Genomic DNA, 17420 nt, shown 5'->3' on the forward strand with positions numbered 1-17420 from the left:
AGAGGTGGGCCCAGAGAGGTAGGGCTGAAGACAGCTTTGGGGCCCTGGGAGGGCTCAAGCAGGGCAGTGACAGAGTGTGGGTGAGATTTTAGGGAGCTCTCTGCCATGCTCTGAGAATCAGTCCCAGGGTATAGGTGGGCAGGAGGAGACCAGCTGGGAGGAGAGAGGGGATTCGGAACTCCTGATGCATCCGGGGTGGCAGGGAAGCAGAGAGAGTATTTCAAACAGGTCTTGAGTCTCCCGCGACAGGAGAAGCCAAAGGGATGACCCTGACATGTTAGAGAAGGGGCTTCCCTGGTAGCTCAGCTAGTAAAGAATCTCCCTGCAATGCAGAAGACCCCGGTTCAATTCCTGGGTCGGGAATGATCCCCTAGAGAAGGGATAGGTTACCCACTTCAGTATTCTTGGGCTTCCCCGGTGGCTCAGACGACAAAGAATCTGCCTGCAGTGCGGGAGACCTGGGTTTGCTTCCCGGGTTGGGATGATCCCCTGAAGAGGGCATGGCAACCCACTCCAGTATTCTTGCCTGGAGAATCCCATGGACAGACATGTTAGAGACAGAAATGGAGACAAGGGGCAGGAAGGGGATTTAGCAGTAGCACTTGCTTTTCAGGAGAAACTCACACTGTCTCTTCCTGCATGCAGGTTCCCCAATCTCTTCCCCCCACTGAAGCCGGAGACGGTGGCCCGGAGAACAGTGGAAGCTGTGCAGCTTAACCAGGCCCTCCTCCTGTTGCCGTGGACAATGCATGCCCTCATTATCTTGAAAAGGTACAGGGCTGTGGGAGGAAGCTCAGAGTCAGGCTCCTGTGGGCCGTGTCCCCTCCTCCCAGGGGACCTTGGTGGTGAAGAGGCCTCAAACAAAAGAAAGAACCCACATGATCGATTAGTCATGTCTGCTGTGGGTGTGAAAATGAGAGTCGTGGCATATAGGTCATGGAGTTATTATCTTTCATATAGGCTTCCTAGGTGGCACTGGTGGTAAAGAACCCGCCCATCTAATGCAGGGGACGTAAGAGACATAGGTTTGATCCTTGGGTCAGGAAGATCTCCTGGAGAAGGGCACGGCAACCCACTCCAGTATTCTTGCCTGGAGAATTCCATGGCGGGCTACAGTCCATGGAGCCACAAAGAGTTGGACTCGACTGAATGACTGAATACTTACTACAGATTAGGGTAGTCAACCTTGTTGCTCTCAAGAACCCTTTACAATTTTAAAAGTTGTTGAAGAACCTAAAGTGCTTTTGTTTATGTGAGTTGTATCTGTTGTTATAGGAATTAAAACTGAGGGGAAAAAGTATGGGATTTATACACGTATTCATTTATATATAGCAATAAAAAATCCATTTGGTGTTAACATAAACAATATTTTTGTGAAAAGTAAGCATATTTTCAAAAAAAAGAATAGAGTAAAAAGAATGGCATTGTTTTACATTTTTGCAAAGCTCTTTATTATCTGACTTAATTGAAGACAAATGGATACTTGTATCTGCTTCTGATTTTCATCTTTTGTCACATGATGTCACATGTCATGTAGCCTCCAGAAAACTCCACTGTACACTCATGAGAGAATGAGCATTAAAAAAGTCGAATCCTCCCACAGTACTATAATAAAAATAGTTTGCACTTGCAGACAGACCTCTGAAGAGATCTCTGGTATGCCCAGGGGTTCCTGGGCGACACTTTGAGAACTGCCAGTCTAGAGACTAAATGTTGGCCCCAGCCTTCAGGGAGTTCACCCTAACAGGGAAGACAGGAATCTCCTTGCCTAAGGCTTGAGATTCATAGAAACATCACAGTGCTCACTAGGTGGGATTTACCAGGGAGACCACCTTGGGAGGTGGGCTTTACAGAGAACTTGCTCCTCCAGAATTTGCCCAGCATCACATTCTAGAACTTTCCAGACTCTGGGCAGAAAACTCTTCCTGTCCCAGTCCCACACTACACAGGCCATTCCACATGCCGCATTCAGCACAGTTTTCATGAGCCTCTCCTGCTGCAGAGAGAGCTTCCACCCTGGAGCCCCAAGTGACCATGGACTCTTGACACCTCTGGGTCCCCAGCCCCCCACTGACTGAACCCCTCTAACCTGAAAGACCTTTTCTTTCTTTTTTTTTTAACTTTTTATTTTATATTGGAGTATAGCCGATGAACAGGCTTCCCAGGTGGCTCTAGTGGTAAAGAAGCCATGTGCCAGTGCAGGAGATGTAAGAGATGCAGGTTCAATTCCTGGGTTGGGAAGATTCCCCTGGAGGGCTTGGCAACCCACTCTAGTATTCTTGCGTAAAAAATCCCGTGGACAGAAGAGCATGGTGTTCTATAGACCACAGTGTCGCAAAGAGTCAGACACAACTGAAGCAGCTTAGCACGCACGCACACGTAGCCTATGGACAATGTTGAGATGGTTCAGGTGGACAGCAAAGGGACTCAGCCGTACACATACGTGCATCCAAACTCCCCTCCCATCAGGCTGCCTCATAACATTAAGCAGAGTTCCCTATGCTGTACAATAAGACCTTGTTGGTTATCCATTTCAAGTATAGCAGTGTGTACATGTCCATCCCAAATTTCCTAAATATCCCTTTGTTCTGGAAGTCTGTATCTGTTTTGTAAGTAAGTTCATTTATATCATTTCCTGAAAGGCGTTTTTGGGAAGTGAAACACCCAAGTGCCTTTATCAGATGTCCAACCCCAGGAAACCAGGTCCCCCTCTGGCTACCGTGGACACAGTGGGCACCTGAGTAGCTGCTGTAACTTCAGGACCAGGGGGATACATCAGTCCATCCCTTCTCCAAATTCAAAGCCCTTCCAGGACACAGAGTCGGGGGGCGGGGGGGCGGGGGTGCCGGGCAGGCAAGCCCCACCTCAGCCTCCCTCAGTCCATGCTGACTATTGCTCTGAGTTGCTCCTTGGCTGCTCCATGAGCCTTAGGAGTCCAGGGACTTGGATCCTCACCAAAGCCAAGCTGATTGTCCACCTCAGGGAGCTTCTTAGAAGCTTTTGGAGACATTCTAGAAAAAAGCTAATTTGTCTAGAACACCTCAGCACCATCCACAGTAAGCCCCCAGCCTACATTTCCTGTTCTGTCCCCCACTACTTTCCCACAAAAAGCAGAGGCCAGCCCTTCCCCATTCCCTGCACTTGCACACCTCTCTCACCTTCCCCAAGAGAAATCTTCACAGGTTCAACTCTATTGCCACCATCCCCAGGAAGCCTTCCCAATTGCTCCAGCTGGAATGAGGCTTTCCCATCTTGCAGCTAGGATGGGCTGGAGCCCTTCAAACTTGATTCAACAGATGAACTGAGGGCATCTCTAAGCTGGGTCCTCTGTGCCAGGTGCCAGGATCAGAGATGAAATATCTACCACAGAGACACCCAGGGGCCCAACGAGGAAATAGCAAGTACAACTCCAGGCCTTATTGGGGAAGCACAGGGCTATAGGGAGCCCCGGGGAAAGGCCTAAGGTGAGTCTGGGAAATTTCCCACAAAACAGGAAATTGTGTCATGCTGAAGGTCAAGGCCTGAAGGTATCGGTTGGCCAAAAATTTCGTTTGAGTTTTTCATATGGGGACCGAATGGACCTTTTTGGCCAACCCAATATATGCAGGTGTTTTATTATCTGGAGGGAAATAAAGGGTGAGAAGTAAAACCTGAGGTCCCATCTAAAGGAAGACACCATCCTGGAGTGGAGCAAACTTGGCTGAGAATCTTGAAATGGTAGATAGGACAGACTTTGGTAGCAAATGTATCAGGAACAGTGTGGCTGCTTAAGAAATAAGTTAACACATGGAGTGGGGGGAACAAGAAGGTGATCAGATCAGATCAGATCAGATCAGTCGCTCAGTCGTGTCCGACTCTTTGCGACCCCATGAATCGCAGCACGCCAGGCCTCCCTGTCCATCACCAACTCCCGGAGTCCACTGAGACTCACGTCCATCAAGTCAGTGATGCCATCCAGCCATCTCATCCTCTGTCGTCCCCTTCTACTCCTGCCCCCAATCCCTCCTAGCATCAGAGTCTTTTCCAATGAGTCAACTCTTCGCATGAGGTGGCCAAAGTACTGGAGTTTCAGCTTTAGCATCATTCCTTCCAAAGAAATCCCAGGGCTGATCTCCTTCAGAATGGACTGGTTGGATCTCCTTGCAGTCCAAGGGACTCTCAAGAGTCTTCTCCAACACCACAGTTCAAAAGCATCAATTCTTCGGCTCTCAGCCTTCTTCACAGTCCAACTCCCTAACTCTTCAGCCCCACACAGTAAATATTTGTTGAATAAGTGGCATTTGGAGTTCATAGATTTCTGAGATAATTATGGACCCTAAAATGCTCGGAATGTGGCTTTGAAAATTTGTTTATACCTACCCTTTGCCTTCTAAAAACTATTTATACTGGGCTTCCCTGGTGACTCAGATGGTAAAGAATCTCCCTGCAATGCAAAAGACCTGGATTCAATCCCTGAATCAGGAAGCTCCTCTGGAGGAGGGCATGGCAACCTACTCCAGTATTCTTGCCTAGAGAATCCCCACGGACAGAGGAGCCTGCTGGGCTACTGTCCACGGTGTCGCAAAGATTTGGACACAACTGAGCGACTAACACTTTCACTTTTATTTATCTACTTACTTGAAAGCCCTTCCTCCATGGAGGGGTGGGTGAGTTGGCTTGTTGGGGGAGCTACTGTGTGTTGGAGAGAAGAGGTTGGGAGAGCTTATGGGAACCACTACTCAACTACATATCTTGTTTGGCTACCAGTCCGCTGGTCCCCCATTGACTGTCTTCTTTTTTCCTTTCTCCCTCCCTCAGCATACTCCCACAGGCTGCCCTCGAGGAGATCCACAAATTCTCAGGAACCTACACCTGCATGAACACTTTCAAAGGGCGGACATAAAGACAGGACGGAGAAACAGGCTCAAAAGCCACGGAACCTGAGGGGGCACGGGCACCTGGGCACACGCCTACATGCCTGTCCCTCAGCACACTTCTGCTGGGTGAGCAGGACTGCTTCTATCCTGGGGAAGAATCCGGCTGCCCCCCTAGCCAGCCCCAGGACCTTTGCACAGGACTGATGGGCATAACTCTGACCCCCATGGGGAGGCAAGAAATCAGCCAGCAGCTGCCTTGACACTTTTGTACATTTCTGATTCTGTAGAGTTTATTGTTAAATCGCTTCTCAAGTCTAACCAGCCTTGGCAATGTGCATAGACTATTTCCGGGATGGTCTGTGCCCACATGCTCCTCCTTCGCCTCCAAAATTCACTCATCCTCAGCTTGTGCAAACTGGTTGAACGGCAGGAATATATAAAATAAAGAGAGAAAGCTTTTGCAAGTGTTTTTCTTGAAATCCTTGACCTCTGGTCCTTGGTGGGCAGTGGGGAGGGGACCAATCCCAACCATAACACCCCACCCTTTCAGAGAGAATTGGTCTGCTTAGGGTCCCCAGCTGCCATGGATGGAGTAGACAAGAAGGAGGCAGAGATCAGGAGAGAAATTAGAATCCAGGCCTGTGGGGGTAGGGAGTAACTGGTTTCTTGCCAGCTCTTTCAGGGCTCTCCCAACAGTCATGGGTTGGGGGGCACTTTGCCTTCCCACCTGCATCCGTGGAAGACCAGCAGGAATTAGTCTACGGAGGCATGCCCTCTGCCCTGCCGTGGCCCCACCAGCCTCCAGGCCACCAACTCAGGAGAGAAGAACCAGGTTTTATCAAGCCCCTTCTGTCTACCTAGCATGTGCTGAGAGGGGAATGTTGCTGAGAAGCCAAAACTCTGAAGATCACCAGCACAACAAGGCCAGTGCTAAGAGGGTGCTGTGGGCCCCCAGGTCTGCAATCTGATCGCAGGGGATAGAAGTGAAATAGCAAAGGAGAATGAGAAGTCTGGGATGGCAGAGGGGTTTGACGTGGATTCAGGCAATGGGGAAAATGACAGCCAAGGAGACATGGGGAGAGTTTCCTCCTGTGTGTGTTCTCTGTTACTGCCAGGGGACTGGCGGACAATGGAATCTCATCTAAGGCACCTCCATCTACACAGCTCTTGCAGGTGGTTGGCAGGGTCGGGGACAGAAGCAGGCAGTGGTTCCAGGAGATGACAGAGAAAATCACAGGCAAAAATTCAGTGGAGAAACTTGCTGGAGCATCGCACAAAGCATGTACCTTCACACAACTCACATGCGAGGAAGAGCAGTCTTGCAGCTCAACAGTCATCAGTCTGGTCTGTGTGCAAAGATGCCAAGTCACGATCACATCCACTGTCTATTGAGCACCAACCAAATAGCGGCCAAGCTGCAAAGCTTAACATCTTAAGTGTTATTTATCCACTGTATCCAACAGTGGTCAAGACAAAAATCAGCTCTCAGGAACCCCTTTAAAGACTTTCAAGAGCCACAATATATATCAGACAAAATATGACCCCCAGAAGTCCATGGCTTCCAACAACAGAGCTTGTGTTACATTGCCTCTGTCCATAGATGGTGGATGCAGCTCTGCTCTGTGTCCTCTTCACTCTGGGGCCCCAGCTGAGAGAGAAGCCTCCTTCTGGGATGATGTCATCTTGGGGCAGAAGTAGACACACCTGGGAACCCATGCACTGGCTCTGAAATTTTCTGCCTGGAAACAATTCACACCACTTCTGCTCACATTTCTTTGGCCAGAGCAGGTCATATGGTCAAACACAGTGAGGATGCTGCTGGGTATACAATCCCCCTGGAGGAATGGTCAGTGATTTTGAACTATACTGCAATCTACCACACTGTGGAAGGAGCTGTCTGTAGGAACTTAAGGAAAAAAATGGAAATGTAGGCAAAGGATGGGCTTCCCAGCTGGCACTAGTGGTAAGGAAGCCGGCTGCCAATGCAAAAGACACAACCCCTAAAAGACATGAGTTCGATTCCTGGGCTGGGAATCCCCTGGAGGAGGGCATGGCAACCCATTCCAGTATTCTTGCCAAGAGAATCCCATGGACAGAGGAGCCTGGCGGGCTACAGTCCATGGAGTCTCAAAGAGTCGGTCACGACTAGAGTGGTTTAGCACACACACACACTCAGGCAGAGGGTGGAGAGCCCTGGGACTGGGGCTCTCTAGGTGTTACACACCAGGTTCTGAGCAGAACCCCAAAGAAGCACTGACCTTTCAGGAGGGTGGTATTAGAAAGACCACTTCAGTGGTGAGAAAACAGGCTCAGAGCAGGGAAATAGCATGCCCAAGTTTGTAGCGCTTGTGAACACCAGAGCCAGAATTTGAACCCAGGTCTACCTGACCCCCTGGCTTACCATAGCAAGGTGGGGGGGGGGGGGCACCACTTTCATTTTAGTCCTTGAGGATCTGTGTCACTGAAGTGTGTTTTGGGGAGAAGCTGATGAAGGGGTCTGGCCTGCAGATGTCAGGCCTGGAAGGCCCATGCCTGCGCTGTAGCCCCGCTTTGGCATGTGAATACAATGTGGGTGGGTGTGCTGGGTGTGGCCTGCCCCCGCAGTCCTGGTGCCACCGACCAGGTGCTGGTCACCCCAGGAGATAGGCCCGGGCTGACACAGCTCAGTGGGCAAGGACAGATGAGGAAGGAGTGGGAGTTCAGTCTGTTGAGCCCCGACTTTTCTGAGCAACCTTGAGTGGCAGACTCATTTCTGGACTCAAGGCGTTGCAGAGAGGATTCAACTCCTGAGGTTTCCATGAAATTGCACTTGGCCTGCAGGCCAGGAATGCAGGGAGGACCCCAGGGGTCTGAGTGGATCTGGGGGTGAGGAGGCCCAACCGGCCCTCCCCAAGGCCCACTGAGAACAGAATCGCTGTCTTGGCTTCACCAGGACGTCGCATCTTTCCAGAGCCCCACGGTCTCCTGACAGCCAGGCCCAGTCCCACCCTACCCCTTCCCTCTCAGCTGAGATACTTTCTTTTTCTGGATCTTTTCCCAGAGGAACCAGGGAAAAAGCCTTGGGCAGGTTCCCAGGAGGCGGCGTCCTCCTTGCTCCCCCAGTGGACACTTGGAGAGCTTTGAGAGTTGAAGCAAAGAGCTAATTCTGTCCCTTGGCTTAGCCAAGTGAAGGAGAGTGACAAGCACTGAACGCTGGCTCCTGGAATCTCCCGAGGGGCAGGACAGGGTGTGCCAACCCTGCAGAGAAGACTTAGGCCCTGGGAAATGACCCAGTTGCCCTGCCCCAGGCTCCTCCCCATCTCCCAAGAGAACCAGATTGGAGGTGGGTACGGGGAGGCGCCAGATGCGAGCCCATCCTGGCATGGTTCCAGGGGGACGAGGCTCTCTGGTCTGGCAAGGGGTCAAGAATTGAGTCCTGTGCCCACCATCCTGCTTCTGGGGCCAGAAGGCTTGGAAAAAGTGGGCTTTCTTCTCCTTGGGCCAAACTGATGGTCGGGAGGGACTAAGGTGACAGAACGCTCCTGGCCTGACCGCAGGGCTCAGTCCAGCCCCCACTAAGAGACCTTCTGAAGGAGCGGACAGCCATGCCTCAGGGGACACCTCAGGTTGATAAGGGACAAAAAAGAACCAGGTCACAAGTATACAAAGTCTGCAGCCGAAGTGCCAAGCAGCACAGAGAGATGAGAACAGTCGCAGGACTGGTGGCGGGGAGGGGTGGGGCTGAGACCGGGGAGGATGAAGGTCATTTCAGAGCTCCTGTTGGGGGCGGTTCCCTCACCCCCCTACTACCGCACCTCTGGATTTCTTCTCACTTTCCAGAAAGGCCTTCCAAAATGGAAGGTAGGGGCTTATTAATAAGAGCCCAGAAGTCTGTATGAGAAGAATCTGTACACAGACACCCCTCATCTCTGTCAAAGCCAGGAGGTGACAGTGTCCCTTGACACAGAAGGAAGGCTGGGAGCGGCTTGTGGGCACCCTGGTCACTGCTCTCACTCCTTGTGAGTGGGGCTCTTATACTACAATTCCACTTATTAACATTCCTTAACACACTTCTCTTCATAAAGCGAGGGCTTCCTGCTGTGGACCAGACCTGGGCCCTGGGAAGCCCTGTCCTTCAGCCATGAGGGGTCCAGCTGTACCCCCCCTACCTCCCTCATGGCCCCCCTGAGGCCCTTATCTTCTAACAATGTGGCAGACCCCTGGGTCCCAGCTTCTCACAGCCCAGTGTGAGGCCAGGAGGCTCCCTGAGAGGTGGGAGGCGCTGGTGTTTGGGGAGAGAAATCCAGACTCGGGGCCCCACTGGCTCTGAGATCTCCTGTGTGTGATGTCACCTTTCCCACCTGCAGAAGGGCCCAGACGTTCCTCCCCTCCTGCCTCCTGGGCTGGGAAACTCCAGCAGATGATGCGATGTCGGCAGCTCAGCTCTGGCAGCTCCCAGCCAGGATCCGGACAACCCCCACCAGGACTCTGGGAGCCACCGTCTTGGCCTGGCCTGGCCTGGCCTGGCTCAAAAGGAAAAGGGTGGCTCAGAAGACCCCAACAAGGCAGTGGGTGCAGAGGCTAGGGAGGCTCTGGGGTGGCTGTTGTTCAGTCACTCAGTTGTGTCCAACTCTTTGGGGCCCCATGGACTGCAGCCCGCCAGACTTCCCTGTCCTTTACCATCTCCCAGAGTTTGCTCAGACTCACGGCCCTGGGGAGGGCAAAGCAAAGGAGCCCGACAGGGGTTGGTGGGGAGGTTCTTCACACAGGAGCTGTCATCCCCCTGCACATGGGGTGTGGCAGGGGATGAGGGAGACACTTATCTGGCACCTCCCAGCCTTGCTGGCTCTGGGCTGGCCCTTTGTGCCTAAGTCTCTCCATGGTTCTGGAAGAAAATAAACACAGAAGTCCCACAGGCTCTGCTGGGAAGCTGCTCTGGGTGCTCAGGTCCCCTCGGGTGGACAGGCTCGAGGGCCGAGCCCTCAAAGAGCCACCCTCCCCGACTGGCTGGCAGGAGAGCAGGGTGCTCCTCCACAGTTGTGACCTGGGGGGTCACAGAGTTCTCTGGACTGAAGCTGCTGTGACTGAGGGTTTCTGCAGGGCCCTGAGGCCAGGTGTCAGGGGGCCAAGTACACAAAATCCAACCTGCATGATCAGGCGGAAGGCCCTCTCTAGCCTGGACATACAGACTGGCCTCCAGAAACCCTTGGGCAGCTACACACACCTCCCATCCTTGCCTGCCAGCCTCAGACATCACCTCCGCTGACGTCACCTCTGGGAGACGCCTGCACGCCCACCGTGGTCTACGTTGCTCCATCTCAGCCTTCACTTGCTTCCCTCATCACCCATCTCACATTTTGCCGTTATGATTATTACTTTCATATAGAATGGCTTTATTGAGGTTCAATTCCCAGACCACACAATTCACCACTGAAAGCATACAATTCAATGGTGCTTAGTGTAGTCACAGGGTTGTGCAACTGTCACCACAACTTTGGGAGCACACACACAGGATGTGGTCTTTTGTGTCTGGTTCTACTTTGCATAACGTTTCCAGGGTTCATCCTCCAAGTCGTAACTTGTGGCAGGACTTTGTGCCTTTGTGTGGCTAAAAAAAAAAATCTGTGTGTAGACTGTGTGTGTTTACCACAGTTGTTTCCAAGGATATCGGGGTCAGTATTATTTGCTTGCTCTCTTGGTCTGTCTGGCCCTCTCGACCATCCACCCCAGGAGCCCAAGGGCAGGTCCACCTCTCAGGACCTAGGAGAGTGCAAGACGCAGGCGACACTTGGTAAATATTTGCTGTCTGAGTGAAGAGGGGACAGAACCTTTGTCAGAGGCAACCAACACACCCTGTCCTCCCAGTCACCTTTCCGGATACATCCACATAGGTCCCCTGAGTAATAAAACCAACATTTATGATTACATGTTCAGATGCCACCCCAAGATTTCTCCCTATGGCACCCTCCACATCAATCCTCAAGTCAATCCTGAATGAAATCAACCCTAAATATTCATATGGAAGGACTGTTGATGAAGCTCCAATACTTTGGCCACCTGATGCGAAGAGCCGACTCATTGGAAAAGACCCTGATTCTGGGAAAGACTGAAGGCAAATGGAGAAGAGGACAGCAGCGGGTGAGCTGGTTGGATGGCATCACCAACTCAATGGACATGAATTTGAGCAAACTCCAGGAGACGGTGAAGGGCAGAGAAGCCCGGTGTGCTGCAGTCCATGGGATTGCAAAGAGTCGGACACAACTGAGCGACTGAAAAACTGGCATCTTGGTCGGGATGACTCTCTGTCGGTAGCTGTCCTGTGCACCCCTGGCCATTTGGCAGCACACCTGGTCTCTACTCACTAGAGTCCAGGAGCGCTTTCCCTTCCTAGCTGTGACAACTAGAAACATTTCTGCAAATGTCCACAGGGAGATAATTCACCCCCAGCAGAGAAACACTGGTCTGCCCACATTTTCTCCATTTCTTTTCCATCACAACCTGGAACAGTGGGAGCCAGAAATATTGGCCGTTGAGGAGACACCCAGAGCTTGGTGGTCTGACCACAGAGATACCGGCAGTAGAATTGGGGCCTGAAGCCTCTGCCCCCAGGGGTGGGTCCTGGGCCCCCAAGCGGGACCCAATGACCCAGGAGACCTCAGACTCCTCTGGCCAGCTAGGCCACCACTTGACTTTCTCTTTCTCTGGACTCAGTTTAAAACCTCCCTCACACCGCCCTCTTGGTAGGTTGAGCCAAGGCTGCAGAATTTTCTGGGCCAGCCTACTTGCCACCCCCACTCCACCCCCCCCCCAGCCAAATCCTTATCATTCTTTTCATTTTTCAGTGTTCACAAGACAAAGGAAATAAGCACTCAGAAGGAAGCACAAGCTGTGTTTGTTCCTTGCTGCTGCTTCCATGTAACAGGATCCTGCTTGGGGAGGTCACACCGGGGACCACGAGCAGAGCCAAGGCCCGAGGCTGCCCGGGGCCATGTTTCTGTCCACAGTTCTGGCCCGTGCAGAATGACACGAGGCAGAGCGTCTCCCAAATGCCACGTAGCATGGGCTTCTTGCTGTGGGTTCTCGCCTGACCCACATCCACACTTGGGCCCCACTGGCTGAGGGCCAGCTTCAGAGCTGGAGGAGCCTGAGCCATGTAACCTGCAGAGAAGGGGAGAGTCTGGACTTAGGATCTCAGTCCTTGGGGCTGAGATTCCAATCCTTGGATCTTGAGCCGGTAACTTAACCTCCTTAAGCCTCAGTTTCCTTGTCTGTAGGATGGGACCAATAGCCCTGCTCTCCAGTGAGCTGTTTGTGACAATTAAAGGAGGAAAACACATAATAATCAATGCATGTGTGTGTGGTATTACTAAATTTCAGGTAATTATAATGAAATGCCAAGTAAATAAATACCAAGCATGGTATAAATTAATCCATTTAGATCATACATATTTTATAACAAAAGTAATAAATGAATTGTGATTAGTACATGACAGACCCTCAGTGCTTCATATGTATTTAATAATGGTGTGAGCGCGAAGTTGCTTCAGTCGTGTCTGACTCGGTGTGACCCTATGCTGTAGCCCTCCAAGTTCCTCTGTCCATGGGATTCTCCAGGCATTTTTAAATATTCCAATACATAGAAAACAGAGGCAGGGAGTGATGCAGTTATCACTTGAGGCTTGCTACGTGGATAGTGACCAGCAGACCTGGGATCTGAATCCCAGAGTCTAATTGCAAAGCCTTTGTGCTTAACCCCTGGGTTTCACAGCTTCTTGAATAAGAAGCCTAGAACAGTTTGCCCTGCATAATCATGGGTTTCAAATCTGTTGAGTCAACCAACTGTGGATCAAAAGTACTTTTTAAAAAAATTCCAGGAAATTTCAAAAAGCAAAACTTGAATTTGCTGCCCAAGCAAATATTTACATAGTATTTACATTATATTTACAGCTATTTACATAGCATTGACATTGTATCAGGTATTATAAGTAATTTATTAATAGTATTAGTTGCATTGATTATTATGTGTTTTCCTCCTTTGTCACAAACAGCTCACTGGAGAGCAGGGCTATTGGTCCCATAAATAGTATTAATCTATAAATAGTATTACAGCTATTTACATAGCATTGACATTGTATCAGGTATTATAAGTAATCTATTAAGAGTATTGTCTGACTCCTTGCGACCCCATGAACTGTAGCCTGCCAAGCTGCTCTGTCCATGGGATTCTCCAGGCAAGAATCCTGGGTGGGTAGCCATTTCCTCCTTCAGAGGATCTTCCCGACTCAGGAATCCAATCTGGGTCTCTTGCACTGCAGGCAGATTCTTTACCGTCTGCGCCACCAGGGAAGCCTGGACGATGTGCTAAGGTTACATGCAAATACTACACCATTTTATATAAGGGACTCGAGCATCCAAGAATTTGGTATCCAGGGGTCCTGGAACTACTTCCCCTGTGGATACCAAGGGATGGCTATGTGTAAAGCGAGTGGAGTACAATACTTGCCATTATTCATTAACATCGCTATCTGGCTGATCCACATCCACGTCGCTGTCAGATTCCAGCACCTCCGGCCCAGCTGTGAGCCCCGCTCCCATAGCAGGTAGGCCAAGTCACACCAGCCTAGGTGGGCATCTGAGGTTCTTCTGTGATCAGACACATTTAAGGTGAGTCTCCTTTCAGAGGGCTTCCCAGGTGGCACTAGTGGTAAAGAACCTGCCTGCAATGCAGGAGACACCAGAGATATGGGTTTGATTCCTGGGTCGGGAAGATCCCTTGGAGGAGGGAATGGCAACCCACTCTGGTATTCTTGCCTGAAGAATCCCATGGACAGAGGAGCCTGGTGGACACAACTGAAGCAACTTAGCACACAAGCAGGCTCCTTCCAGAGCTTGCTGGGGTCAGCCCTGCTCTCTTGGCAATGGCCTGGGAGGGAGGGAGTGTCTACTATTTCAGTGCCCCAGCCCCTCCTCAGACACACCCTCTTTAGGCTCCCGAGGTACAAAGCTGATGCCCATGGATAGACTGCGCCCCATCACTGACTTCTGAACTCCTAAAATGTTCCCAGCACTCTGCCAAGTGCTCCAAGGAACACCAAACAGTTCATGAAGTGCCAGCTCAGGGCATGAACAGTGGCGACCCAGGCAGGAGTCTAACATGCCCAGAGCTGTTCCCGTCTGTGTTTACCCCAGCCCCTCCCTGAGAGCACAGGGGACTGCTGGCTTCAGCAGCAGACACGTAATCCATCTGCAGACTTTCTAGAGTGGGTGTTGGGAGCTCAGAACAGCCTGTGTGCGTGTTGAGTGCTCCTGAATGCTAACTCACTTCAGTAGTGTCCAACTCTGTGTGACTCTATGGACTATAGCCTGCCAGGCTCCTCTGTCCATGGGATTTCCCAAGCAAGAATACTGGAAGGGGTAGCCATTCCCTTCTCCAGGGGATCTTCCTTACCTAGGGCTTGAACCTGGATCTCTTAGGTCTCCTGCATTGGCAGGCAAGCTCTTTACCACTAGTTGCCACCTGGGAAGCCCCAGAGTAGCCTGGGCTACCAAAAATAGGACTTGAAAACTGGGCAGAGTCCATGGGATACAGATGGCCCCCAGCCCCCAGATCCTGCCACAGGAAGGTCTGGACCCTGGGCCACCCTGCTGGGCCTGGACAGTCTCTGCTGCTGCTACCACTGAAGAAAATTACCCCGTCCCACTACTCCAGATCACTTGCTTGGGTCAATATGGAATTGGAAGACAGAGAAATTGAGCCCCAAACCAAGTACTGGAAGCACTGCTTGCACCTCTGGATCCAGCCATACCTGAAACCGACTATCAGTGGGCTTTTTACTTATTTGAACCAATTTCACCTTTCGCCTAAGCAAAAATCGTTGTGAGTGGGACCTGTAGCCACTCAGGGAGTCTGGGGGAATATCTGATTGGTGGAGCCATCATTGCATGTGCAAACCTCAGGAGCCAGGAGCAGGGAAAGCAAATGTGGAGCTTGCTTGTCTGTGGCTTTCAGTCAGGGGTTCCCCTAGAACCACCCTGAGCTTCAGACAAGAGCTGGTGCCCTGACCAGCATTGGATACTGGGAGACTCCCTGAGTGGCTAAGGGTCCCACTCACAGTGATTTTTGCTTAGGCGAAAGGTGAAATTGGTTCAAATAAGTAAAAAGCCCACTGATAGTCGGTTTCAGGTATGGCTGGATCCAGAGGTGTGAGCAGTGCTTCCAGTACTTGGTTTAGGGCTCAATTTCTGTGTCTTCCAATTCCATATCTTCTTTGTTGGCTTGATTCTCAGTTGTCTTATTCTAGTGACGGCAAGCCGGCTCCTCAGTTCCATCCTCACACCCTCCCAGATTCAAAGGCAGGAAGAAGCACTTCTCTGGTGGCATGCTGGATAAGAATCTGCCTGACAACACAGGGGACATGGATTCGATCCCTGATCTGGTAATATTCCACATGCTATGGAGCAACTAAGCCTGTGAGCCACAACTACTGAACCTGTGTGCCCCAGTTTTACTGAAGCCCTCATACCTGAATCCCGTGCTCCACAACAAGAGGAGCCGTAACAATGAGAACCCTGTGCACTGTGACAGAGTAGCCCCCACTTGCTGCAACTAGAGAAAGCCCAGGCAAAGCAATGAAGACCCAGTGCATCAAAAAATAGGTAGTTAAATAAATAACCAAAAATTTACAAATCTTATTTATTAAAAAATAAAATAGCAGAAGAAAAAAGGAGAGATTGTGTCCAAAGAGTTAGCTCTGATTGGTTCTCATTGGATTGATTTGAGTCACATGAACCAATCACAGTGGTCAGAGGAATGTAGTGCTCTGATTGGTCAGTCCTAAGTCATGTGATCCATCTTTACAGCCCGGGAGGGAATGTAACCGATTGAAACACATGGGCTGAGAATTGGAGAGGGGTGGTTCCCCAAAGGTCCAATGGAGTGCCCTGGCTAGAAGAAGAGAGAAAGGACACTGGGTAGCAAAAACAACTGTCACTAGGATGACCGTTGATGGACTCCACGGCTTGCCCCTGGATTTTTGGAGTGGCAGCTGGCCATGTCCAGCCGGACAGTCCTGAGATACCAGAGTGGCACTTTCGCCTTTCTTGACTGACAGTTGGCCTAAGTGGTGACGGGCAGTTGGCAGCCCCACTCTCCAACGCTGGCCCCTCTGACTGGCAGTCAGTGGGCCACCTGGTGAGCAGTTGGCTGACTCTGCTTGGCAAGTGACTAGTCCTGTCTGGAAGTCTTTCATGGGGCTGTCCTGGGTCCAGAGGTGAGATCTCCAGGGTCCATACCATCTCACCCAGGCTCACCCCAGCACCATCTCTCCCCACCGGGGAGAGGGAGGCTGAGGCTGCTTACAAAGGCTTTCAGAGGAGCCCCTGTCCAGTGGCAGTAAGAGGCCATTTGGGGCCAGTTGTGCACTCTGGGAGCCAGGGTAGAGTGGTCCTGGAATGAGGGGATTCAGGAAATGTTAGGATGGATATGTGGTTTTCCCCGATTCATTTGGTGTCACTCAACTTCCAACAGATAGCTCTGAAAGGCTGGCTTGGGTCAGGCCCTGGCGGGTGGCAGTGAACTTAACAGATAGAGCTTGTCCTCCCTGAGCTTTCAGCCCATCAGGGAGAGGGAGCCTGGTTCGAGTCATGACCTGTTAGACAGGATGGAGATGGTGGTCCAGAGAGCTGACGCGTAAGCTGAGACCCCAGGGAGACCCCGATAGGAGGAGCAGAGAGGGAAGACTCAGGTAAAGAAGAGCTTAGGGAAATGAACAGAGGCTGGAGTGAAGGATGCTCGGGTGAGGGGCCACAGGGGTCCGGAAAGTCAAGGAGGCCAAATCATAGGGGGCATGACGGACGCTGGTGAGGGTTTAGGACCTTCTCCTGAGGGAGAAAGCATTTGAGCAGGGCAGTGTCACGAGCAGACTTGACTTTTATTTATTTGTTTATGGTTGCGCTGTCTCCATTGTTGTGCATGGGCTTTCTCTGGTTTTGGCAAGCAGGGGCTGCTCTCTAGTTGCCGTGAGTGGGCTTTCCATTGCGCTGGCTTCTCTTGTTGCGGAGCATGGGCTCTAGGACACGGGCTCGTCGTTTTGGTGCCTGGGCTTAGTTGCCCCGCAGCACGTGGAATCTTCCCGGGCCAGTGATCAAACCCATGTCCCCTGCATTGACAGGCAGATTGTTAACCACTGGATCACCAGGGAAGCCCCAGACTTGCATTTTGGAAAGATCATTCTGGACCCAGAGAAATCTGATTATGGAGGACACAGGCGGAAGCTGGGAACAGTTCAGTAATCAGGCTGAGAACCAGAGGTGAGCCAGGGCAGGAGGGGGCAGATGTAGAGAAGAGGGTGATTTGAAGTAACACTGGGGTGGGTGGCAGGACAGATAGGCTGGGAGCCGCCTCCATGCACTGTTAGTACACCAGCTGCAGAGGGATGTGGATGTGGGATGTCACCATCCTTGCACGGATGAGGGACTCCCTGTCTGCTCACAGCCCATGTGTGCACACACATGAGTGCCTGGTGAGTCTGTGTGCATCTGGGCATGCGGTGGAGAAAGTGGAGGATGAACCCCTGTAGTGTGAGG

At 51.4% G+C, this 17420-nt stretch overlaps 1 protein-coding gene across 6 annotated transcripts in view; it reads left to right on the top strand.

Annotated features, from left to right (window-relative positions):
- Window positions 1-5318, top strand: part of DHRS3 (dehydrogenase/reductase 3) — a 50561-nt gene extending 45243 nt beyond the window's left edge. For 5 of the 6 annotated variants that reach the window (XM_059875229.1, XM_059875232.1, XM_059875231.1 and 2 more), the window contains exons 6-7: window positions 646-771; window positions 4798-5315. In XM_059875229.1, the coding sequence (XP_059731212.1) occupies window positions 646-771; window positions 4798-4882 (211 nt within the window). In that variant the 3' untranslated portion in view covers window positions 4883-5315. 6 annotated transcript variants of the gene reach the window in all.
- The last annotated feature ends 12102 nt before the right edge of the window (window positions 5319-17420 follow it).

Source organism: Bos taurus, chromosome 16 (genome assembly GCF_002263795.3).
Source record: "Bos taurus isolate L1 Dominette 01449 registration number 42190680 breed Hereford chromosome 16, ARS-UCD2.0, whole genome shotgun sequence".
Classification (NCBI taxonomy): Eukaryota; Metazoa; Chordata; class Mammalia; order Artiodactyla; family Bovidae; genus Bos; species Bos taurus.